At 42.6% G+C, this 27,442-nt stretch overlaps 1 protein-coding gene across 1 annotated transcript in view; it reads left to right on the forward strand.

Annotated features, from left to right (window-relative positions):
* Positions 1-378: 378 nt before the first annotated feature.
* FRMD4A (FERM domain containing 4A) overlaps positions 379-27,442 on the forward strand; it is a gene marked incomplete at both ends in the record, with an annotated part of 350,711 nt that continues 323,647 nt past the window's right edge. Inside the window, one exon of the mRNA XM_079548504.1 lies at positions 379-423. Within this exon, the coding sequence (XP_079404630.1) occupies positions 379-423 (45 nt within the window). The remainder of the gene's footprint in view (positions 424-27,442) is intronic.

Raw genomic sequence — 27,442 nt, forward strand, 5'->3', positions numbered from 1 at the left:
GCGGGGCAGGGGGAGGATGGCTGGGACCTAACTTGTCACGTAGGTGTTTGATGTGTCCTCGCCGTGGCGGCGTGCATGCGAGCTTTAAATACCCTGCAGCTCCCCTATCTCCTCTCTGCAGCAAGCTCTGCGTTTCATTCTCCTCCTCTCTCCGGTGTAAAATTTGGCCTAGCTTAAGCCTCTTTCCCTGACTGAGAAGGTTATTCCCTTCCCTCCCCTCCTCCCCACCCCCTCACCCATCCTCCCCTCCTCCTGCCAACGCTCTCCGACCCCGATTTGGGGTTTCTCTCCCTGCAGCCAGTCGTGGACTCTGTGGATGCCGTGCCGTGACGGAGGGCCGAGGGCTGAGCCGAGGATTTGCATGTAGGAGGAGAGGCGATGGCCGTGCAGCGTGCACCCGAGGCTGCTCTCAGCCTGCTGATGGTGAGTGCCTGCTGCGAGCCGGTGGGGATGGAAGGGGGTGAGGGATGCTGAGCCGCAGGGCTGCAGGGCACAGCATCCTCGGAGTTCTGCCTGAGCCTACACTGGGCTAGTGCAGGTCACAGGGAACTTTGCAAGGGGTTCATCTGGAGCTGAGGTGGAAGTGCCCATCCCGCAATATTTATAGACTGCCATGGCAGGGATCTGAAGTCACCTTTCTGACTGGCGCTTGCATGCAAGATTTACGCTGTGCTGTAGATGTTTCGTGTTGCTCCTGATATCACTGAAATGCAGAGCAGAGCTGGGTTTGTGCCTGCAGCCAGGTGCTCGGGTGCTGTGTCACTTGTGGACCGCTGCTCTGAGCCGCTGTCGCCATTCGGCTCGCTGCAGCCCGTGTCAGACTGCAGACCTGGCGATGACTGGCATTTATCTGAGCTATTTGCTGCAACGTGTTGAGCTACTGACCTACTTCCCCAACTTCTGCATATTAATAATAATTCAAAGGAGATTATTTAGCATAACACGTGGCTGAGTCCAGATACATCCTCTTGTCCTTCTGCAATTAAAAAAACCCTTCTGGTGGTGTATTAGAGAGTTGTTTAGTTGCACTGTTTCGGGGCTTTTTTCCTCCTTTACTCTTGTTGCCATTTTCTATGTACTAGCATCAGAAACAATTTTAGTGTAAGACCTCTGCTGGATATTTTTCTGCTTAAATGTCACTGTAATGTTCCTGCTGGAGAGCTGTTATAAGCAAAGAGCATGTGTGTGTGCACACAAATGCATATATATGTATTACACATATAATTATTACGGATCTCTTTTCTGGTTGCAGTAGGAAATGGTCCCCGGCACTCAGAGACATGATGAGTTTTGCAAGGGCACACTGCAGGATCTGTAGCACTCAGGGCTGGTAACGAAGGTCAAGTTGAGAAAAGCAAATTTTACGTCCATTATTCAAAATGCTAAACGTGCTATTAAACCACCACACGGTTAGTTTTGTATTTCCCAGGGTCTAATGTGCTGTGTAAGCTCATTTAACTTCCTCTTGCTTACTTCTGGCCTTCCTGGCTTTTTAAATACCCTCCATCTTTTCCTCGTTCAAGGATAAATTGATGGGTGCCTGTCATCACTTGCCATATATGCTTTTAGTTTCACTCGTAATTTCTCCTAATTTCAAGTCAAACCTCTCTCTCCATCCCTCATATATATTCCTGAAGCTAATTGTCCATCAGTGCTAATGTACCCACAGCAATTTTCTCTTTAAATTTAATGTTCTGTAGTGTACGACCTTGTGCCAGTGGCATTCTGTGGTGCTGAGGGTGTTTCTACAGCTCTGGCCTGAAGCCTGGACCCTTTGGATCTCTTCATGTTGGGCACAGACCTGGGCAGGGTTACTGTGGTGTGCCAGACCCGTGTGGATGCATTGGATCAGAGGTTTTTCATGGATGGTTGGGGTGATGGTGGAGGGGATGTACTTACGGGCTTGGAAAGGATTTGTGTAACTACTTGCTCTGGAATCAGCTGGTACTAGAAGTTTATAATGGGTGTGAAAAAGGTGATTTGGGACTTAAAATGCTTCATCTTGCCATCTGTTTGGTATTTTTATTCCTTATATTTTCTTGGGCTATGAATCAGTTTAGTTAACTGGAGAAACCTGGTCCTCTCCACATGGCTTTTGTTGCATGCTTGAGCAGGCTTCCCTAGAATCAATAGTAAATTCTTGCATAATTCATCCCATGATGAGCAGCTATAATGGCATCTCTTCCAGAACTGCCACTCTCCAGAGATTAAAGGATTAGATGTCTTCGGGAAGTCCACGGAGGTAGCATTCAATTCACTGATGGGCTTTCTCCTTTGAGAGAGCTCTCTTTAGCAATGAGAAACATTTCAGTATAGCATTTCCCTTGCAATACCACACAGAATATGCATCCAACGCTCTAATTGTTTTTTTTTTTAAGACATATTTGGCAACAGAATTTGGCAGTACTGCATCACATTCAGTCTGAAAACATCCCCTTCTTCATGGGTTTTGCAAAGCACTTTGCAGGTAAAAAAACCTAAGGTTCAGGGCCATTAATTGACTTTATACTGGAATTAGATGCACAAAAGTGTGACCTAGATTAGGAGTTTGATCATTCAAAACTCCTTTTTGGTCAGTTAAGAGAAATAGGCATCTCCAGGAGATGAGGATTTCCTTAAATAGAAGAATCATGCACAGGCCATATGTGTCCAGCATCAGTCACAACACAGGTATCCAGCATCGAAACGTCCCAACAGAGTTGCACAAGACATTGTTGAGTCTCAGCCATGATGACAGTTCACAGCACCTTGCCTGATGTATGCTACTCAGCACATGGAGCTAACAGGGCCTAAAGCAGTTCCCAGACCAGCTGCTGCCATGTGCAGACAGAAGCACATGGGAGAATCCCATTAAACCAGTAGCCTTAAGTGCATGGGGCTGATTTTGGTGTAGTGACATAAATGTTGATGACCCAAAGACCTTCATTTATCTGGATTATATCTGGTTTTATTTTGGTCTTGTTTTCTAGCTTGTTTAATACTTAGATGATTTTTTCTTTTTTCTTTATGAGCTTTTTTTTTTTTCCTAGACCAGAAAAAATTCTCTATAAAGGGGAGTTTCAGTCTTATATATGTATTTTCCAAACATATTCTTTTCATACAAAGAATGCAATCTGTCATTAGAACTACATTTTTTCTCTTCTGGTGTCTGAAATTTACTGCAATTAACTCTAGACTGCGCCTGGCTATGTGGGACCCCTGCCTCCACTTTGCTGCAGTGATCAGAGGAGCACAGATTGGTTCATCGTGGGGGAAATTGGCAGAGCTGTGCCCAAAGAGCCTCTGCCTGTAGCATTATCTAATGCAATAAAGTGGGGCTTCATCAGCTCTTGTGAACCATGAAATAGCAAATACTCTGTCTTGTTAGGAACGATAACACCTGCTATGTTAAGATCATTAATGCTGATGGGAATCAGTGCAAGTGTAGTTGCATTTTATGTCTATCTTATTAGTTGCTGTAAAATTTTAAAGCGACAGACATATTGATTGTATAAATTTTAACAGCACCGTAAGTTATGATTCCTGGCATCTCTCGAGACAACATTACTGCTTGTCACAAAAATATCTCTTAAGGTCTTTCCCTTCAAACTGCTGTAGGTTGTAGCAATAATGCTAATTAATGAGTGTTAAGTGACAACAGAGGTTCAGATGAGCAAGATACACAGCATGGCACGTACCAATTAGTCCAAAACATTCTTAAAACGATACAGAAGAGCAACACGGTTTTCTGTTTCCAGAAGATGTAGTTCAAGCCTGTTCCTCTCACCCTCTCCATCAAATTGAAGCTTTCTCATGTTTATAACCCAGCCTTGCCCTCCCTGCTCTGTGTACACAATATTTTTCCTTGAAGAAATAACAGCATACCATTTAGGAAACAAGTGCTCTTAGTAAGGTAATGGCGACTGCTCGTGTTTGGAGGACTGTCTTATTTCAGAGCACTCTGTGACACTCTTCCATGCTCTGAAAATTATTATTTGTGCCTGAGTTACATTCAAAGCTGATGTTAGGATACAAGTGGATCTGAGATATCTGAGATAGCGAGGTGGGAGTCAGCTAACTCTGGAGTTACAGAGGAAAAAAAGGCTTCCAACAGGGAATTCAGAGCATGAACTCAACGTGTGTGTCCAAATTGCTGCCCGGGATGAACAGCAAGAAGCTGGATGACCCATGGTAAGGGCTGCCTGCCTTGATGATTCCTTGTTCCCTGACTGAAGGCATTGCTACAGATCTCAGAGACAGAACATGGAGGAGTTTGAAGCCAGGTTGGATGGGGCCTTGGGCAACCTGATCTAGTGCCTAATTTGGCAACTCTGCCCTCAGCAAGGGCACTGGAACTGGATGATCTTTGAGATCCCTTCCAACCCAAGCTGTTCTACGATTCTATGATTCTAACCTACAGCAAGAGGCCATGAGAAAACTGACCAATAGTTACACCTTGCAGAAACAATTGCCATCCCCATGTCATTGCCCACTGAGTATCTCAGTTTAGAGCTGTGCTTCTGGTTCCCCTCTCAGAGGGGATTTTCCTGGGTTGGTCTTCCATTTCTCAATCAAAGCTAAACTGAAGTCATTAGAAAAACATGAATATTATTAATCTGACCATTCTCATGAAGTACAGCACTAAATTCTGTAGGATCTCCCCTGAAAACATTCATACATACTAACTGCATTACTACTAAATCCTAAGAAATCCACGCCTTAATTTGTTGACTTCTAAGCTGTTGGACTTCATAGTGCTCTGAATATTTAATAAATTATTTCATGGATTCGCTAAATATTTTTGGTGTGCCCAAAGTTGAAGTCTGCCCTAGTGAAGGCAAATTGGGAAACTGACTAAACAGGGCTGAGAAGCTCTATGTATTTTAAAGCCAGAACTGAACATCACCCTTTCCCCCTCCTCCATACAGACAACCCAAACCTCTGCTCTCTTCCACTCAAATCTCTGGACAGATCTGCAGCAATGGCAGCTTGGCTTGGAGGATCATATTGAAACTTTTGGGAGCAGCAAAGTTTCACTGGAGGAATGAGGTCATTGTTTTCTCCCTTCCTCACCTCAGCATTAAATTATCTTTGTGTCAACAGTATGCAAAAGCCTTTGACATTCAAACCTCCTGTCTGCAACCTCACCTTCAGACTGCACTGACCTGGGAGGCAAGCTGCAGTTGGCAATGTTCCTCCCACTAAATCAACTCCTGATTCTTTGTCACCTTTGCATGGGGTAGGAGTTGTCACAGCCTTTGTTTGACACTGAGGGGTGTGACATGTCAGCTGTTGTGCCCCAGCCACAAGGCCTGGCTGTAAGTGGAGCTGCTTTGGAATGAGCAACACCTTCCCTAAGGAACTGGTTGCACAGCTGGTGTCTGGCCCTCTCCAGCTCAACATCTGAAATGAGGTCTGTGGGGAGGACTGAACGGTGAGATGATTATGCAGCACTCTCCGTGCTCCTTTTGCAGATATTTCTGCTGTGCAGGTGTGTGGGCTTCACGCTTAGCCTCACAGAAGGCCCAGGCAGCAGGCAGTGATGTGTGGTGGCACTCAGGGATGCCTGGGGGGGAACCCTGCCTGCAGGATGCTCCCTGCCGCTTGGCGTTCATTTGCTAATGGGCTTCATAAGCAGCAAATAGCTGAGCTGAGCTGGTTGCTCTTTTGGAGGATGGAATGAGAGCAAATTCCTACTCAGTGTTGCACTGCTTGCGACCTCGGACAGGTAATTTAGCTGTTTCTTAATGATAAGATACTTTGAATTGTACCTGAGCAGTACTACAAGCCTCCATAAACTCAAAATAAGGCTTCAAACACAGTGATTTAATACAGCTGAAAGAGATTAAACAGCTCCTGGGATTGCTCTTAGTTTCCCTGTGGTGGATGTCACCTTTCACTCACCTACAAAATCATTCTCCCTTCGGTTCTCTGCAGCACATACCATCAGTTTTCTTTTGCCTCGTTCCTCTGCACTTACGTTTTCCTGAAGTCTTGAAATCTTGTTGGAGAATCAGGCCATAATGCTTGCAAATTTGAATTCTCCCATTCATTATTCCACTTTAAAACAAGAGTAAGAAGAATTACAGGTTTATTATCTCTCTTTTTTTTTTTTTTTTTCATTATGGATATGATTGTGCCTTTTATTCCAGCTGCTCATTCTGACTGACTGATAAAATGTTCTTGTCGGAGATGCACAGCCATTGACTTTTATTATTATTTTTGTATCATAGCAGAGAGCATGGCTATTTGTGGAAGTGAATTAGTGTGCATTTCAGTAAATGTTCATTATGAGTAATTAGAGCCTTTCTACAACTGGGGAAATGTAACATATTAATGGTTTGAATAGATCACTAAAGATGACAACTCCTCTTGTCTACTGTTGAAAGAATAGTGTCACTCATTTTCTTAAAATAAAAAGTAGTAGAAAAGTTGATATCACTAAAACAAAATAAAATGCTGTAATTACCACAATTAAAATGCAAGGCTATGAATAGCTACCCATAGAAGGGAAGGGCTTGTAGAACTGGGCAGCTGCAATTATTCAGCTCTTTGCCTTCTGGTTATGAATGTCATACTTCCATAATTACTGAACTCTTAAGTTCTCAGTGTGGCATAGATCCAGCCCTCTGACAGGCTAATGTGGTTAGTACACCATGGCTCAGAGACACAAATCCCACATGTTTCCTTCCACATTGAATCCCATGAAAATGTAAATTTTTGAGATTTGGTGCCCATAGCTGTTGCACTCAGGTGGCTGATTACGTGTGCTCACCCAGTCTACCAACAACTGCAACAACTGCTTTTTTTCCTGTGTTTTCCTGAAAACAGAACACCCCAACTGTATGCTGGGTTGCTCAAGGGGACTGGACCAGATTTAGGCTCTCTCTGGCCAAGTCTACGTAGCCACTGTAATTGCTGCCAGGGGATCAGTGTTCCACACTTGCCATGAATGACAAATTTCAGGTAGATTCTCCCCACTGCCCTTCAGGGAGATACATTCATTTTTACCCCACATCTCTTTATTCTTCCTTTTTAAAATATCAACAAATACGGAAATTTGTAGAAAGGAGTTGAAATTAGTCATTTAAAAGAATCACAGAGTCATACAGGTTGGAAGAGAAAATCATTTAGTCCAACTCCCCTGCTAAAGCAGCTTTCCTACAGTAGGATTCAAATGAAAAAGTCCAGGTGAATTCCAAATATCTCCAGAGAATAAGACTCTACAGCCTCTCTGGGCAGCCTGTTCCAGAGCTCTGTCATCCTCAAATTAAAGAATTTCTTTTTAGAGTTCAGATGGAACTTCCTGGAAGTTCAGGTGGAAGTTCTCTTTCATCATGAGGTTTTAATGTTAGTGAGTAACAAACTAACCCAAACCCATCACCTCCTTCAGGTGATATGCATTCTCTTGTTTAGATGAATTTTTGGTTTGCCTGGAGATGAGACTCTCAAAGTCCATGACAGGAGGCTCCTCCTTTCCTTTGGAAGGGTCCCATCTCATTTGCCAGTCCTACTGAGAGCCTAATTAACATATGCTTGTCCATCAGCAATTCCTGTGACCAGGTAGCTATTCTGAAGTCTTGATGGAAGATAGCGAGCCGAGGTCATCCTCAAAATGTCCCCTAGATATGAAGAGATCTATAGAAGTGTCTGTTTATATTTCAGAGAAATAAAAACAATAGTGAATGCCAAATAAGTAAACTTGTTTAGAGGAATGGACCTACACACAAAATGTTAGCTCTTTCTTACATCCTTCATGGGATTAAAACTGGTAATCCCTAGATTAAAACCATCACCTCTTAGCGTTAGTCTTGTGCTTGGCTTTAGCTCTCTGAGATTCCGAAAGTTAGTGACAGTATCAAAATGTCAACAACTGATCAGGAACAATGAGATTTGAGCCCATTTGTTTTCAGGATACGTTGCTCAAATAATAAAATGTAACAAATGAGAACAGAAAGCTGAGTTCAAAAAACATATATCCTGGTATTCTTTGTAAATCTGTTTCAGGTACAGGGATTCTGAAGCATTCTTCAACTTGGTAAAAGCAGAATATCCCTTCTGCTTCACATCTTTACCCGGAGTGCCCACTTGCTAACAACAGATTGTTCTCTACAGAGCATTCTCCTCTGTCTTCCCTTCTCTTCACCCACTTACAGCAACCAAAGAGCTGAAGATTATCCTGGGGGAGGCTTTACTAGTACAGAAGCAGAATTCACACAGAGCTTTGCACTACAATATTTTTCCATCTGTGGGTATGCTGTGATGATCATTGTATTGCAAGACACTCTGGTTTGGCTCTGTGTAATTTGTGCAAAGTTAATGGAGGAATGTTGCATAACATATGTTTGGCTTAATATAGGTTTGAGTTCCCTTATTTTTTACATTAATATATTAAAGTAAAATCTGGGAGAACTCCACAGTAAATAAGATTGAGATGTTTTTCATTTTTGAGTAATATGAGGCTAACTGAGCCACAGCGGTCAAAGCCCATTGTATTTCCTGGTAATTAATTGCTGGCTGTGATAGCTGACTGCATAAAAATGTGCTTTGGGCCATTAACCTCAGGTCATTAGTACTCAAGGAAATGTCTAGTGAAGGTCATTATTACTGCCATTATATAAGCTATTGAAATAGAAAAAAAGTTGGCACGAGCTCTTCAAAAACCCGTTTTCCCTATTCTGTTCTCTTTTCAGAGATCGAGGAGCAAAGACTGTTCTGAATTATTCTGTATTGACATCATTTTTTTTTTTAAGATTAGAGTTTGCCCACATTCTTAAAAGCAGGGACCAAATAGCTGAAGTGATTGAGAGAATGGTCATCTAGCTTTACAAAGCTAAAAGTGCTGGCATTCCCAGAGGATCGGAGCAGGTTGTGCTTTTATGGCCATTCCCAGAGGACTGGATGAGGACTGAGCAAAAGCCCCTCCGCTCACGTGCCTCGTCAGAGATGGTGTGGATACATACTGGGTTAGTGGTATTGGTGTTGTGAGAACTTGGGCTTGGTTTGATTCTTGTTTAGATTAATTCATTTGGTGATGGACCAAAATCACAAAAAACAACCCTCATTCCTATTATCCTACTGCCCACAGAAGGGCTTCTTACTTCCATCTCAAGCAGGAACTGTCAGGAAATCTGCATATTTTGCTGCCCCTCAGACTGCTCTGTAGGTTGGAGCACCCAGAGTAGGAGGGTGATATTTCTATTGAAAATGAAAAACTCTGAAATCACAGTTCTGAAAATGATGAATAATGTTTCTTTCTCTGGCAGGTTGGTGTAGTTAGAAATTCCTTACTTTCTGGTTAATGACAAAAGAACTGCTAATGAAACCAAACATATCTTTGTTTAAAGAGACAGTAATACAAGCACTTATTTGCTATATTAAATGCAGTGTTATATTGAATGCTGTTTCCTTTAGTTGTATTTAAAGCTAGGGTGAGTCTTTCATGCAGACCAAAATCCTTGAATCAATATTCTAAGGCTACTGGCTTCCGTGAGAATGTAAGGAAGCAAATCAGCTCTAATGACAGAGAATTAAAGCCAGCAAAAGATACAGTGATGGCACGACAAAAATGATGAGGAAGTTTTGTACCTTTCCAGAGATCCCAGCAGTGTTCTTTCCCCCATTTGAAATTTTGTTTTGGAGTCAGGAATTAAGCAATTCCTTGTAAAGAGGAATTGCTTAGTATTATTAATATTGCTTGTATTACCCTCTTCATCACTAAAGAAATTCATTTTTTCATCATCCTTACTGAAATATACAAGCAAAAGTTTATTTGTTCACAGTCATTTACTTCTGATGGATTTCTCCTCTTGAATTCTCTTCATCCTCTGTATTTTGTATTAGCTAACAGCCCCTTTGTTGTCCAGTGCCTTCCAAGAGGGGAAAAGCAAAACATATTGTCTGCATTAGTTTCAACACTAAAGGTTTTTGCATTGTAGGAATATTTCATCCCATTATTTCATCTATTTTACTACTTTGGAGAAGTAGTGCTTAGGTCAGTTAAGTTTCTGAATTTTGGATGCACCATCTATGTTTGAACAGTTAGAGAATCATCTGTGAGAAGTTTCCCTTTGATTCACCAATAGGAATTAAACCTTTGCTGTGAAGTCCAGAGGGTATCTGGTGTTTTGGACATGGATCCTATCTGGATGTTTTGGTTTGGTTTGTCTGTGGTTAGAGGTTTCCTGAAAATACCACTTCCAAGTAGAGATTCCACCATAACATTTCATTATTTCTCTCCAAGAAAGGCTCTTGTTCCCACACTGTAGAACAAAAGTGTCAAAAGTGGGTAGCCCTAAATGTATTTGGGGAGGAGAGGAGTGAATGAGTGTAATTGACTTGCACAATTAAATGCATACTGAGATTTATCAGACATTTTTAAGGCTGTATGACCACACAGAGAAATGAGAGTGAACAGGGGATAAAAACAATAAAAATCCAAGCAACCACCTTCACCTCAACAACAAGCAAAAAACCCAACCAACAAAGAAATAAAACTGAGAAGTTTCGTGCATAATGGAAGTAAAGAAAAGCAAATCCTTTTTTGAAATGTGCTCGACTGAAAGTATAATAGAGTAGGAGTGGCTTTATTGCCAAAGCCTATACATACTGAATAGCAAACAGTCACAGAGTAAGAAAACGGTCAGTTTTAATTTTTAGTAATCTTTAATTAAGTAAGCATTCACAACATTTCGGGTATTTGTGCATCAACATAACTGCCTCTGGCTAGCCAGGGTCATTATTTCCATTCGTAGTTTGGTGTCAATTGATTTCTCCGTGGTCAATAGTTGTAATATTGAGTCTGTTTAAGTTCCATGAAACCTGAACCATTGCAAAAAACATTCCTGTCTGAGGGAGGAGGATTTGATCTTTGTTCTCTTAGGATCAAGTGGGGAAGGGAGTGTAAATCCATATAATTCTATTTATCTCTGTGACATTTCTTCCAATTTCTAAAGATGCCATCAAAAGAATTTGGCTCATTGATCTCCAAAGTCTGAGAGAATTTCACACTTTGAGCTGAATGCTGTGACCCATGCAGTCAGTCTATTTCTTTTCTCTGACAGAAGTCCTTACCTTGATCAAGATAGCAGGCTTTGCTGTATGAGAGCTACCAATCTTAGAGATTATTATTGGTTTACTGGTGGAATATTTATTTTCAAATAGAAAGGAATTCTTGCTGATGAGTCATTGCATGCATACACTACCTCGATATTTTGGGGTGCTAAAGCTACAGTTTCAGTGAGGCTGGGGTATGGAAAATGGTCTATAATGTTTCTGATGTACAATTAAAGTGCCATCTGCCTCTGCGATGCAGCAGATGTATAATTGATATTCACTGCTGATTTACCACTTGATTTTTTGCAGACACTGAATGCTGTAATTGTTTATACAGTATGATCCTAAATACCCATGTGAGAATTTTTGTCCTCATATGTTCCCTACCAGAAGAATGACTAGATCCTGAGTACTCAGAAGGTGGATCATTAAAGGTAACTTACAGTTAGCTTACCAAAATCTTAGAGTAGGCTAGTAAATAAGTTAGGAGACAGTTTTCAAAGGGAAGATCTTATTCCTGCATGGTTTAGTATAGAAAAACTTGTTGGGAAAAACTAAAGTGCTGATCTGAAATCTGAGGTTAATGTGGGATGCTTCTAGGATTAAAGAAAAAGAGTTTGATTTATTTTTCTGTCTTTTGCAGAGGTGGGAACCTTTTTGAGGGAAAAAAATTATGTAGAATAAACCCAAAAGGTCAACAGTAACATCAAAGGAGCTCTTTTCTCCAGAGTGAAGACTATTTAAATTAAAAAAAAAACAAACAACAGAGATAAAAACTGCAGTAGTCAATTCTAAACACATGGAGAAACACAGATGTGTTACTTTATCTTTTGTGCTGTCATTACTTGAAAGAAATGCAATTGCTAAAATTGTGATTTTAATTTTACTCCATCAGTGGCTTCTAGGATATTCCATCTGCAAATACCCAAGGTCTAAATCTGTTCATGCTGAAAGAAAATGTTGCCAGTAACTTCAAGGGGCAGAAGGTTAGCATCTCTGTTTTAAGCTGCTGCCCTTCTTTTTGACAGCAGTGGCTTTTACTCATGTCACTTAAACTCACTGTGAAGCAGCAGTGATTGTCCAGGGCTTTGCAATTGGCTTCAAAGGAAGGAAGAATTCATTATATGGAGTCTGAATCTGACTGCATTGCAAGTGATGTTGTATGTAATCATTTCTCAAGCCAGGAAAATTCTCAAGTCAGTTCTCCAAGTGCCCAGAGAAACCAAGGTCCATTTTCTTGCAACTTGTACCCCTTTCACAAGACATTGCCTGTACATGGCATCCAGCACAATGTAAAAGAGTCCTCTGTGTCTTCTGAAGGCTGAACATTTGCTCTCATATTGCAGTGTATTCAATGGTAGTAACAGTCCAATTGTATCTGAAGGACATTGTGGCTGGTGGTTATGCCATGAGATGACCTTATCTCAGGTGGCAGCACAAGCAGAGGACCAAGTGAGGGGCTAGGGATGCTGCAGAAGGAAAGGACAAGGAATGTGGGAAAGGATTTGGGGTTGGGAGGTGGTGTGAAATAAGGAAATGGGGCTGTGGGGCACTGCAGATCAGTCTTGTTCTGTTAATTTCCGTTCGAGTCTCTTGCTGTCTAAAGAAATCTGTCAAGTCAATGAACAACAGAGAAGCAACCCAGAAGAAACTACAAATGTGGATATAATAGGTCTCTTAAACATTAACGTGGGAAGGCAGCCATAACCAGTATGGTTAATACTTCTCACATAGCTCCTTGCTAAGGTCTCCTTGGACTCCTGAATGTAGAGCAGTGATATCTGAAGGAGAAAAACTTCATACTGTTGCTTGTGTGCATTTTTTATTTTATTTCTTTTTGAAATTTTTATTTTATTTTTTATTTTGTCCAGTATCTTTCTCTCATTTCTGTAACAAGCCTTTGGATGTGTCTGTAGCAAAAAAGCTCCTCTTTACGTGCTGAGGTTCATACTTAGTGGAAGGTGCCCTGTGGAGAGGAAGGATGAGATCTCGTGGCGTGGGTAAGGAAATGCTTGGGCTGAGCCTGGAGCATGTTGGGAAGCACACAACAAATTAGGAGACTGCCTGATAGAGAAGGATAAGCAGAGGGGACTCAGCCGTGATTAAAGGGAGCTGGAAACTTGCTGGAAACTGGAGGCTTAAAGCTGGGATCTTGGGAAGGGAAGGTCAAGTATCTCCTTGTGTGACACACATCTTCTGACTCCGTGCTGCAGCAGTTTCATCGCTACCTCTTGGGGGACTCAGATGAGCAATACTCAGATGAGCAAATCAGCAGTAGAGAAAATGGTTTGGAATATCAGTCACCAACTGCCTGAATATTCAGTTCCTATTAGTACAAATTGTCAACAAAATGTGGGTTTTGTCGCTTTAATTTGTCTGCTAAAAAACAATACTTCAGCAATAAATTTTGCATTTTGTTATAATTAAAAAGTCTCGAAGTGAATTTTTGCTGGATGCTTAACAGCTTCACACTCATAAAAATGACTTTGATATGGGGAGTTGCTTTTCTTCAAGTAGCACAGAGAACTAATTGAGCATAGCAGCGAAGGTGAGAGGGTACAGTACACTTTATGGGGTGGAATGCAGGGGATGCCTGTCCCAGTTCCACACCGCTGGTGTGTCTGCATCAAACAGGTTCTAGGGAAGGTTGAGAGCACACCCAAGGAGCAGGGATATGGACTTCTGAGTGCTTCCAGAATCAGGACACTCAGGAATATGTTCAGTAGGTAAGTTTGCCTTCTGGATCGCAGAACTGTAGAATCCAAGAATCAAAAAAGGACTTAAGTTGGAAGGGACTTTAAAGGCCATCCACTTCCAACACCTGTTGGTAGGTTGGTGTCCACCCACCAGATCAGGCTGCCCAGGCCCTCATCCAACTTGGCCTTGGTAGCTTTCAGGGATCCACATCTTCTCTGGGCAGCCTATGCCAGTACCTCACCACCTTCTGAGTAAAAAAAAGTCCAATTTTGGTCCAATACCAGACACTATGAAGGAAAAATCAACTCTGTCCCATGGAAACCAAGAGAGATGTCCACCAAATCTCCAAAAAGATGCCATGTGAGCCATCCCAAGAGTCTGGTTAGCCCATCTTTCCACCTGAAAGCAGGCTGACAGGACCTCTCTGTTGAAAGAAGCAAGTTTTTTTTCTCCCCACTTGCTTCTTGTCTCCCCTTATACCTCAATTTTATCAGTGTCAATTCTAGTGCTGCTGGTCTAAATGAGTCTAAATACATCTTCTGTATGTAGCATCTCTGGGCTGCAGCATTTTCAAAGGCACTACAGGGTGGGAAACTACAGCAAAGGCTTCCAGAGCACAACATCTGGAGGGGAAATTGCTGTAATCAGAAAAACTGTCATTGCCAGAATTAAATTGTCTGAAGGTGTCCTTCTGGTAAGCAGTAAGATCAACTGCACTGTGTCCTACATGGTACAAGAGAGGTACTATTAGATTTTCTACTACCTCTTTGGGTTACACTGGGTTTGTCAATATTCTTATTGAAGGCCCATTGTGAAGTATCTCAAAATGTAGCCCTTCTCTGAAACAAATTTTGTCTGTGGTTCTACATGTTAATATTATATTCCACTGCGTAATTTTTCCTTCTGGAATGTTCCCTCAGCAGTGTTAAAGACCTTGCTGGGCAGCAGACTACACATGACAGGAGTCGAGGCAATTGTAGCTGAAAGTTAAGCTTGCAGGAAATGTTAAATATGAGCCCATGGGGTAACCTTGGCCATCCAAAGGACCAACACCATAGAATCATATCATAGAATTACTACAGTTGGAAAAGACCACTAAGGTCATCTAGTCCAACCATCCACCTATCACCAACATGCCCACTAAACCATATCCCTAACAACTACATCTACCCCTTCTTTAAACATCTCCAGAGATGGTGACTCCACCACTTCCCTGGGTTATCTGTTCTCATACCTCACCACACTATCTGAGAAGAGAAATTCATCCTAATATCCAACCTGAGTGTGAGTTGTACTTACTTACCATCTGAGATGCTGGTCACGTGGATGCTCCATCTGTCCTTTTGCTCTCTGTGCTCTTCCATGACATTTTGGGTGAATTTATTTTCCATTACTCTGCAACAAATAAAATCTAAGTTCTGTGTATATGCTGGGGAACAGTAACTGCAGCTGCTTCTCATCTGTGGCAGATATGCTGAGGTTATCATTCCCTATCATACTATTTATGCCACTTATAAGAAAGAAAAGTCATGTTTTGAAGATTAGCCTACACTTTTAGCACAGGATAGAACATCACTGGCACTGGTAGATGAATCTGTTTTTTTCCCCTTAGGAAGAAGAGTGAACCTCCCGCTGGGAATTCATTGCTCCTATCTCCCTCCCTCCATGCCAGCAGTCAGCCAGGACCATCTTAAACTTATTCCCTTTCTCCCAGTCATACCTCTATATGCCACCATGTGTTTGATTTAGTATGGTTCCCAGATTACTGTTGGAGGCAGGACCTTTACTGTAACAGAAACTCCACAAATATTGTATATAAAAAAAAAAAGTTATATTTCCTTTTCATTTTTGCTTCCAAATCTTTTAGATCATTGTAAATTGGACATTTGTCTCCCTTGGCTGGTAAGGATGACTGCATTCTTTGTAGGTTTTCCTCTGGAGAAATTTATAGTGAGATTTAAATACAATGTGAATGGTCCTCTTTAAAGTTACATATGCTAGAGGAATGTGACTTATGAATCCTGTTAGCAGAAATGGCTGCATGAGAATATCAAACACTTACTCAAATCAAGATTTTGCTGTGATGCATCTTGCACTAAAAGGGCTGCTATAAATTTTGTACTATGCCAAACATTTTTATGTAACTCAAGTATGTGGGCTGTGTTTGATGTTTATAAAAATTGAGTCTATTTTACTTTTGTTGCTGACTGCTGGAGGAATACATATGTTTGTATAGCTGAACAGAATTAAAACTCATCTGACTGCACTGTCAATAACTAAAAACGCTGTGGCCTGCAGTAAAATCAGGAAAGAACATTAACCTGCAGATAAAGCACCCACCTGGTGTTGGGAAGACCAGTGTTATTTTCATAATTTCTAGTGGCCTGCACAGGTGGCAACTTCTGGGTGGAGCAGATTTAACTAAATTGCTGCTGTCCACTGAAAATTGCCTGTATGAAATTTGATTCTTGCAGTAAATATTTGGACAGTTATGGGTCAGTTTGCAGCCCCTTTTTGGCCCAAGGCTAAGCTAGGGGGCTGATTGAGGATGGCATTCTTGTAGCCTGCCAGCTGAGTGGTACCCATGGGATCATACTGGAACAGGTAGTCAGACCAGCTAGATTAGAGGACAAGTCAGCAGCTTTGAAACAACCACTGCGCCCAGAGACTGAATAGTTTCTATCATTTTGAGGCAAGTTGCACAGAAAACAGCTCAAGTCCACAGAGCTCTTTCTCTTTTCTGCTGTTCTACTGCAAGAGACAGCAATGGCTCTCAATGTTATCCTCATTGCTTGATCAAAATTGAGATTTTAGGTCTTCTGCAAGGGGTGGGAGCACCCTCATGATTGATAGGACCCTACCTGTCTCCTGTACCTTTCTGACCTGGGACAGAAGTGTGTGCAGGTTTCTTTGTATGTTGTCTCAAACTGCCTCTCTAAAGATGAGGCCATTTCACAGTGAATGGGTGAGGTGACCACTGTAAGTCTGAAGGTGACCTTAAAACTCTCTTATGGGGAAAAGCAAGGGCTATGATGTCACATTTTTGTTTTTCTGAGCAGTGCCGAAGAGTTTTGTATCTTTGGGTCATCCCTTGGAATCCTGCTGAATCAGGACAGAAAATTAGTGCAGACATGAGATGTGTGCAGTAATCTTTCTGGGCCAGCCAGCTGTGAATTGCAATATTCGGCCAGCATTATTGCATTCGCCCACGGACTGCAGCTGTATATCCACTCTCCCTCCTACAGTCACAGGAGAGGAGGGAACTCAGTTCTTTCTTCACTCACTTGGTCTTTCCCATCTCACTGTCTGAGTTCCCAGCTCTTTCCACCTACTGAACCCATCCGTGCTGCTTTATTGACTATTTTTAATCAAAAAGGTCAGTTATTTTCTCCACTTGTTGGTTTGGTTCATGTCACTGCTGGTTATTGCAAATCACTGAGGTGATGAAAATGCCCATCTTTATCATGAATTTTAGAGGTAGAAAAGAGGGAATACTTGACTAGTCAAGTCAACTAACTGTTTAATTCGGTGTTTGATTTTCTTTTTCATCTTTGGCTCTGTCTTTATGGTACAAAGTATTTTATTTTGGTTTCCCAATATCAACCTATCAGTAATTCAGTGATAGCTGCCTGTTTTTACTCCTCGGCTTCTAAGCCTCACAGCACTCGATTTGAATTTTGAGGACTAGAATTCAAGCACAAGCAGTGATTTCCTCTGCGCCCTTCAGCAGACTCCTTCACCTCTTGGTATTTATATTTTTCTAAATGGGGTCAACATTTTCTTTTTAATAGGACATATTTGCATGTCTACAGTGTGCTATTTTGGCAATCCAACAATCCAATAACAATAGAAAGGAGCAATAAAGCAGGTTCATGACCTATGCACAGAGATGAAAACATAGTAAATTAAAAAGAGATGTTGTTGGAGTGGTTTCAAACTCCTCCTCCTCACTGAGGGGTATTTGCACAGAGGTTCATGCTTCAATGGACAAAGGTTCAAAGCCCAAGGTGCTAGATGTGACTTCTACCTCCCTAAAAACTAAATTAGACATAATTAGGAATCTCATAGTGAATGTTACCTTGACACAAGCAGTAACAGTAATGGGAACTTTCAAAGAAAACTTTCTGACCAAGCTGTTCCAGGCCCCTCATTAATGACATGCAAATTATAAAGTTCAAGCATTTGCACTTAGTGCTCGTAGCTGCTTCTTTGATTGCTAATGGTGTTGATTCATGAAAAAAAAAAAAACTTTCTAAAATGGAGACAATTTTCAATTTTCACCACACCAAAGGCAAATGTAGGAATGTTTGTTGTACATAGCTTTTATTTTGTTTGTCATGTTGTATATTGCTTTTCATTTTGTTTATCATGTTCAGCCCTGATCAAATATCCGAAAAGCCAAAAATTAGGAAGGTTCAGCCTCCTACTCCAGGTAAGAGCCCTCATGTCCTGTTACATGAAAAACCAAAGTGAAATTATGTTTAACAGCATTTTCATACAGGTTTTCATCAAATCTTCTAGCAACTGATTTCTGTTTGTTTGCCTGCTGGTGGAAGGTTCCTGGCAATGTTTAAAATAAATCATAGAATCCTTAGAGTTGGGAGGGACCTTTAAAGGCCATCTAGTCCAACTGCCCTGTAATGAGCAGGAGCATCACAGCTAGATCAGGTTGCCAAGGGCCTGATCCAGCCTCACCTTGAAAGTCTCCAGGGATGGGGCATCAACCACATCTCTGGGCAACCTGTTCCGGTGCCTCACCATCCTTCTTCCTCATATGCAATCCAAATCCCCACTCTTTTAATTTAGGGAACCATTTCCCCTTGTCCTTTCATGACAGACCCTGCTACAGAGTCTGTCCCCTTCTTTCTTATAGCCCCCCTTTAGATCCTGAAATGTCGCTCTCAGGTCACCTCGCAGCCTTCTCTTCTTCAGCCTCAACAGCCCCAGCTCTCTCAGCCTGTCCTCATAGGAGAGGTGTTCCATTCAGTGGATCATTTTTGGCTCTCCTCTGGATACACTGCAACAGGTCCACATCTCTCCTGTACTGAGGACTCCCCATCTGGATGCAGCAATCCAGGTGAGGCCTCACCAGCACAGAGCAGAGGGGCAGGATCACCTCCCTCACCCTGCTGGCCACGCTTTTGATGCAGCTCAGGAAAGCACATAAACAAAAATACCTTTTTGTTCTGAGTTTAAGGAGAAACCTAATTCTCTGGAAAGATCAGATATTCAGTACCCCATCTTGTCTACAAGCAGCTCAAATATCTCTACCTGGAACACAAGGCTAACCATTGGTATGGCAGTGCAGTTTGACCTTCTGAACAATTTAGGCAATAGAGTTTTTAATCAGTAATTCCAGTTTTTACTGCTCAGAAAGCTGCCAGTCTAAAATATGTCCTCTGCAGTTTACAAGAAACTTTAGTAGACTGATTCATCAGTCTGTACATACAAAAGTGATGGCCCTGTGAATAATTAGGAAAAGAAACTTCACTGAGAGAAAACACGAATTTTAAACGGCAAAGAAGAAATATCTGGTTTTGAAGCCCAATAAAAAGACTGATCATAGATCTTGATGACTCAGCCAGGTCATGTTTGGCAACCTAGTTGAAGTTTACACATCAGACAAAGGAAAGCTTTATCCCCTGAGATGTTGCTTTGGAGTTTTTACAAACAATATCCTACAGTTGATATGAAATAATGAAAATAATGACACTTGGGACTGTAACTACTGACGCTACTACTTGAGAAATGCAACTGCATCACTTTTCTGCTATGTACAATGCAGAATCTTACTTGTGAATTTAGAGTCATTTTGCTCTTCATAATGTTGCCTTTGTCTCTTATGACACTTTCAATCTCCTTATAACACTGTATTTTGCTATGAAGAGGCTAAAAAATGGCAGCGATAAATATTAATAAATGGAAACTGGAGCAGAAAACTTGTAATGGCAGACAGCCAAGTTATAAAAGATTGTCTACTTTGAATCTTTGACAAGGCCACAGAGAAATGTACTGTGAAATCTATTTTCTGGCTAAAATTAAATAGTAATCTGGGCTGCTGCTGCTTGAAAATGTCATCAGAGTTGACTTGATTCTTGGAGGCTTTTGTTTTAAATGTGAAACAAAAACAGAAAAATGACACCAGAAATGAAAACAAGGACTATAGATTAGAATATTCTGCAAATGTTTAAAGCAGGACTATCAAATATGTACTCGCAAAGGAATCTAGGTATCAGTAAGATCCATATTTCAGTCAGCAAGATGCTTCATTGAGTTGTAGTAAAGTTCTTGTGGCAAATTCCTGCTTTTGTATAGTAAAGGGGTAAAAGATGCAATGCATTTTGGAGCAATTTGCTTCACCTACTGAGATACTAAGGGCTTCATCCTTCTGTCCCTCCTGAGGCTGGCTCCTCTCCTATGGGACTTGCTCATCTCAGCTCAAATTTGTAAGGGGTGAGCCTGTGGCCCTCACTCTGCACAGAAATGTGAATGGGCATCTGCAGAAGGTGCACCTAAAGTGCACAGCCATCATAGGTGGATTGACTTGACTTCAGGTTTCTTTAGCTTGGAATAGTCTTAATGGTGTTAAAGGAGAAGGTAAAAAAAATGGGATCAAGTGAACATCCAACTAGGCAAATCTAATCAAAATCTGCTTTTTCAGAATACTAAAATCTAAAGAAATTTGAAAATTCAGTTTTCTGACATCATCTTATGTCCCTCAGGCTGGGATCCATGTCCCCTAGCATTCAGCTTACAGAGTCAGAAGCTCAGTTAAAGTACCTGTACACAGGAAGGAGTTTATGCTCTTACCATCCATGGAGACGCAGTGGAGTTGAGTGATGGTTGCATCATGAGATACCTGCTTTAGGAAGAGCTGAATTCTGCCGATGATGGTGTTGACTGATGTGCAGGGGATGGGATTCCATGAGTCCATCAAAGGCATCAAGCTCCATTTGAGAGGTCTTAAGACATTCATGTTTGTATTTCTGGTGGTGGTGACTCAGAATGTTTCCAGAAGAAAACCTTCAGACACTCACATCTCTGACTCCTAACCCAAAGCAAGACTGCATCCTGATTCTGTGCTAGCATACAGGGCCACAGATTAAACTTAAGGAGCAAAGACTGTTTTGCTGACATCTCTTCCCATTCCCTGAGTGAATCAGGAAAATTATCTGTGAGGGTAAAATATGCAATTTTCACCTAAGGGAAAAAGCAGTGAATACAGCAATGCTCCTAAGGTTCAGTTCCTGTCTCCATCAGGGCAGCTGAGCGTTCATTCTCCTCTGGCACAACTCAGTCTGTGTGAACAAGCACTGGCGACCCTCACTGCTCTCCTCCCTGGTATTATTAAATTTTTTAGATAAGTGTGTATTAGTTTTAAAATCAGTAACAAGAAAATCTGTAATAGGAAAACTAGCAATAGACACATTCTTTCAAAACTGTGCCGAGGTACTTTAACTTTGTTGTACTTCTAACATATTTTTTTTTCTACAACAGTGCTACAAGCAGGACGTAACTGCAACACTGAACCTTCAAGACCAGAATTTGTATTATGTTGGTGTTAGCCACTAATAGGATTCCAGTACAAAGCACTTTAATCCATTGCTAAGTGAGTGACAGCACAGTAATACGGTTTGGGTAAAGGACACGGCTCGCACGCTACTTCTGCTCTTCGAAGATTTAGTTTTATAATCTTCTGCAAAAGTCTTTGTTCAGATTTCTGGAAGTATGTTATAACTGCCCACACACACATTTAAATGTTGTCTCAAGCCCCATCAATATATTTGCTGCAAAACCCAGTCTATAATTAGTTATGCTTTCAGACTGTGAATCACCATGTAATGGTATGTTGTTAGAGCTGGAACTGTTATCTTTAATATTTCAGCAGGCTAATTGCTAATGCAGTTTTAAGGCCCAGTAGAGTTGTCACCAACTGATCATTAATTTCATCACCACCAAGAGATATGGCTCTTTCAGTTTGAATTTGACAGCTGGTCAAGTGTAGTGTGTCAGCCTTGTGTTTGAGTTGGGGATAAAGGACCTTCCAGCCTCATTTTTAATTTTGCAAGTTTCAGTGTTCAAGCAGGAATATATTCATATGTTCCCTGATGATCATATTGGTGCTTGTGAGCTGGTGAATTTTGGGGGGGGTTTAAAGCAGTGTGTGGTTGAGAACATGCCACTTTTCTCAACTTGATTTTATACTTGGTCTTTCAAGTTGGGTAACTTTGATCTTTTCCTGAAATTAAACTAGTTGTTCGAGACAATTATTTGGGATTCATCTGAAAAGTTACAGCACCTTTCTTTTTATACCAGTACCTATATGACATGTCTCACCCTAAGACTCACCCTAAGAAAAACTGTGAATTCTACTCAAGAGCACACTCATATCTTCGGTTTTACACAGTTCTGCTGAATGGGATGGTGATTGACATCCTTTCTGCAGCCCAGTGAGGCTTTTCTTAATGTTTCAAGAGTAATGAATCAAAGCTGGGAAATGGAGATCTGGAGACGTCACTTTGCTGAGATACTCTCTTCATTTTCTTATTTGTATGGATGGGTGAGATGTAGGGGCTCAGAAGGGATATTACTGCTCCCTACAACTGCCTGAAAGGAGGTTGCAGTGATGCTGGGGTCGGCCTCTTCTCCCATGTAGCAGGACCAGAGGGAATGGCTTTAAGTTGCACCAGGGGATGTTGGCTTCTTCTCAAGGACAGTGGTGAGGCATTGGCACAGGTTGCCCAGGTGGAGTCACTGTCCCTGGAGGTGTTCAATGAGTAGATGTGGCACTGAGGGACATGGTTTAGTGGGAATGGTAGGGATGGGTCAGTAGATGATCTAAGAGGTCTTTTACAACCTTTATGATTCTATGATTCTATGATTTTGAGAAGGTGCCTATGGCAAATGAGCAAAAATCTGATATTCTGAGATATCAACAATGCACGCACTGAGGCAAATTGCAGCAGAAACTGTTTTAACATTCTATCTACGACATCAGGGAAGATGAGGATATGCTGCAATGAACAAAAGATAGCTTTGTCTTGTCCCTTATTCAGAATCCTTTGCAGAGCTGCTGACTACATGGCAATGAACATGTCATGTAATGCTCCACAATTGTGTCATTGCATGGTCAGGTCAGGGACTGCCAGCACTGGCTTCTTTCCTGCAGGATGTCTAATGAACTATAAAAGCTGCAGTTTTCACAAATCATTTAGAAACCTTATCCCTTTGGTTCTCAAATCAGGCTATTAAATTGCTAAATAGCTTGAGAAAATGTTGTTGTCTTTTTAATATTAGTGGATGGTATTAAGTAAATGTCCTGAAGCTGTTATCCTTACAATCAATGGGTCTTCGGATTCAAAATGCTATCGAGAGTCCAGTGAGACAGGCTTTGTAGGTAGAATTAATATCTTCTGAAGCAAATGCTATCAGAGGAAAGAAGCAGAGTCTTTGGGGCATATAAGCCATTCTTTAGGTCATCCGTACTGAGAGTTTAGACCTTAGTTTCAAAGTGATATATGAGCCCTTCAAAATGTCACTCAATAAAAGATTTATGTTATCTGACTTCTCCCTCCCCTGTTTAGCACTGGTGTAAAACAGAAGTTGTTCAGTGGAGCTGGAAAACTGTCAGAGAGACATAGGCTGTGCAGTATATTACTGGTATTTGCTTGGAGGGGGACAGTGACTCTTACCTCTTCAGCAGGTCTTGAAAGCTGCTAGACAACTTTCAGCTCCCTGTCATTTGTTTTTCTCCAGTAGTCTTAAAATGGAGTAAAGCAAATAGCTCTGGCAGAAAGAAATGTGTCCTTGCTTGGATGATGGAAGATAAAACACTTCTTTAAAAATATATATGTTGTTAAAATAAATCCATGGCTATTTTTAGGGATTTTTGTGTGTTTGTTTTCATTTTGCAGCTTAATTTTCTTTGTTCTGCTCATATAAAAAAAAATGATACTTGTAGGGAGATTAATCTAAAATAAAGTCCATTTGCTTTACTGAGAGCTGTGAAAGTTTTAGGTGAACAACATTTCTGCATTTTATTTTATTTTTTTAATTTAAAGCTATTATAGTTATGTTCTGTGACCTGCCCTTATCTTCCTCTGTCTTGTCTGCATATTGTGAGGCTTTGTCACAGGCTGTGTGAATGTCTCTGCCAGCTATGCATGCAAAGGCTGTAAGGCTAAATGCGAGCTCTGAAGCTGGGTCCTGTCTTGTGGCCAGGGAACAGTGTTGAAAAATTGCCTAGACTAAACTTAAATTTAGGAATCGTTTTTGCAGTGAGTTGCTAATCCAACCTGGGTAATAATTTCTGTGGGGTATGATTCCTCTCTTCCTAAATCAGGCTTTCCAACTTCAGGGTGATGGAGTGAGAGAGGGAAACTGATCCCCTAATCTACAGGATTGTCTGAGAATGGGACTAACCTCCCAGTGGGGACTGCTGCTTCTCTCCAGCCATAGAATGAGCCCAGATGGCTCCCTGAAATCTGCATCTAAGGTTTGGATTTGTACAGGACTGCTAGAGTCTTTGAACTGTGTGTTAATCCCCATCTAATCCACACATAATGTCTGAGGTCTCCAGGGTTATCTCAAAGGTTCTACTCCCTGTTTGTTGTTACGTGACAGAATCATAGAATCATTAAGGTTAGAAAAGACCTCTAAGATTATGTAGTCAAACCATCGATCCATCCCCACCATGCCCACTAAGCATGTCCCTCAGTGCCACATCTGCCCTTTCCTTGGACATCCCCAGGGACAGTGACTCCACCACCTCCCTGGGCACCAGTCCTTCTGAGAAGAAATGTTTCCTCCTATCCACAGAATCACAGAATCACAGAACTGTAGGGGTTGGAAGGGACCTCCAGAGATCATCGAGTCCAACCCCCCTGCCAAAGCAGGTTCCCTACACCAGGTCACACAGGTAGGCATCCAGGCAGGTCTTGAACATCTCCAGAGAAGGAGACTCCACCACCTCCCTGGGCAGCCTGTTCCAGTGCTCCGTCACCCTCACTGTAAAGAAGTTCTTGCGCATGTTTGTGCGGAACTTCCTATGCTGCAGTTTCCAGCCGTTTCCCCTTGTCCTGTCTCCACTCACCACTGGAAACAGTCTGGCCTCGCCATTCTGCCCCCCACACCTTAGATATTTATAGACCTGGATCAGGTCCCCTCTCAGTCTTCTCTTCCCAAGGCTGAACAGACCCAGTTCACTCAGCCTTTCCTCATAGGAGAGATGCTCCAGGCCCTTCACCATCTTCGTGGCCCTCCGCTGGACTCTTTCCAAGAGATCCTTGTCTTTTTTGTACTGGGGAGCCCAGAACTGGACGCAGTACTCCAGATGAGGCCTCACCAGGGCAGAGTAGAGGGGGAGGATCACCTCCCTCGACCTGCTGGACACGCTCTTTTTAATGCACCCCAGTAAGCCATTGGCCTTTTTGGCTACAAGGGCACACTGCTGGCTCATGGCCAACCTGTCATCCACCAGGACACCCAGGTCCCTTTCCGCAGAGCTCCCCTCCAGCAGGTCATCCTCCAACCTGTACTGGTGCATGCAATTATTCCTCCCCAGATGCAAGACTCTACACTTGCTTTTGTTAAACCTCATCCGGTTTTTTTCTGCCCAGCTCTCCAGCCTATCCAGGTCTTGCTGAATGGCAACACAGCCTTCAGGCGTGTCAGCCAATCTTCCCAACTTCGTATCATCAGCAAACTTGCTGAGGGTGGCCATTATCAAGGGTGACCTCATCAAGGTCATTGATGAAGATGTTGAACAAGACCGGACCCAGCACAGACCCCTGAGGAACACCGCTGGTTACAGGCCTCCAACCGGACTCTGCACCACCAACAACGACCCTCTGCGCTCTGCCAGTCAGCCAGTTCTCAACCCACCTCACTGTCCACTCATCTATCCCACACTTTCTCAGCTTTGTTATAAGGATGTCGTGGGGGACAGTATCAAATGCCTTGCTGAAATCAAGGTAGACTACATCCACTGCTCTCCCCCCATCCACCCAGCCAGAGACAACATCATAGAAGGCTACCAGGTTGGTCAAGCACGACCTCCCCCTTGTGAACCCGTGCTGACTATTCCTGATAACCTCCTCTTCTTCCAGTTGTCTGGAGATGACATCCAGTACAAGCTGTTCCATCACCTTTCCAGGGACAGAGGTGAGGCTGACTGGCCTATAATTGCCTGGGTCTTCCTTCTTGCCTTTTTTGAAGACCGGAGTGACATTGGCTATCTTTCAGTCTTCAGGCACCTCCCCCGTCCTCCAAGACTTCTCAAAGATGACAGAAAGCGGTTCAGCAACCACCTCTGCCAGCTCCCTCAGCACCCGTGGATGAATCCCATCAGGTCCCATGGATTTGTGAACATTGGTGTTGCCTAGGCGCTCCTGGACCACCTCTTCCCTGACAGAAGGGAGGTCTTCCATTCCCCAGATCCTCTCACTCACCTCCAGGGTCTCAGATTCCCGAGTGGGAGCTTTTTCACTGAAAACAGAAGCAAAGAAGGCATTCAGTATCTCCGCCTTCTCAGCATCCCCCGTTACCAGAACACCCCCGTCACTTAGCAGGGGAGCCACATTCTCCCTAGTCTTCCTTTTACTGTTAATGTACTTGAAAAAACCTTTTTTATTATCCTTTATCCCCTTTGCCAGATTTAATTCCAGGCGGGCTTTCGCCTTCCTCGTCGCATCCCTGCAGACCCTGACAACATTCCTGTATTCTTCCCAAGTAGTCAGACCCTTTTTCCACATTTCATGGGCTTTCTTCTTTCCTTTGAGTTTGTGCACGAGCTCCTTGCTCATCCACACAGGTCTCCTGCCACCCTTTCCCGATTTCTTCCTCACAGGGACACACCGATCCTGAGCTTGGAAGAAGAGCTGCTTAAATGCCCACCAGCTCTCACAGGCCCCCTTGTCTTCCAACACCCTAGCCCATGAGACAGCTCCAAGTAGGTCCCGGAAGAGATCGAAGTCGGCTCTCCTAAAGTCCAGGATAGCAATCCTACTTTTTGCTTTACTTCTTCCACTCAGGATCTTGAACTCCACCATCTCATGGTCGCTGCAACCCAAGCTACCCCCGACCTTTACTTCCCTGACAAGCCCTTCTCTATTAGTGAGAATAAGGTCCAGCAGTACCCCTCTCCTCGTCGATTCCTCAACCACCTGCATCAGGAAGTTGTCTTCAACACATTGCAGGAACCGTCTGGACTGTGCATGCCTGGCCACATTGCTTTTCCAGCAAATATCTGGATAATTGAAGTCCCCCATAAGCACCAGCGCCTGGGATCGTGACGCTGCTTCCAGCTGTTTGTGGAAGGCCTCATCAACCTCCTCCTCCTGATCAGGGGGCCTGTAGCACACACCCACAACGGTGTCAGCCATACCAGCCCGCCCCTTGATTCTTACCCACAAGCTCTCCACCGCTACACCACTCTCCCCCAGGTGGAGTTCAATACATTCAAGCTGCTCTCTTACATAAAGAGCAACTCCACCACCCCGCCTCGCCGGCCGATCTTTCCTAAAGAGCACATAGCCCTCCATGACAACATTCCAGTCATGCGAGCTGTCCCACCACGTCTCTGTGATCGCAATGAGATCATAGCCATGTGACCGCACACAGATCTCCAACTCTTCCTGTTTATTTCCCATACTGCGCGCATTGGTGTATAGACACTTCAGGGAGGCAGCATTCCCCTGCCACACTCCATCCC

Source organism: Tetrao urogallus (genome assembly GCF_951394365.1).
Source record: "Tetrao urogallus genome assembly, chromosome: 1".
Classification (NCBI taxonomy): domain Eukaryota; kingdom Metazoa; phylum Chordata; class Aves; order Galliformes; family Phasianidae; genus Tetrao; species Tetrao urogallus.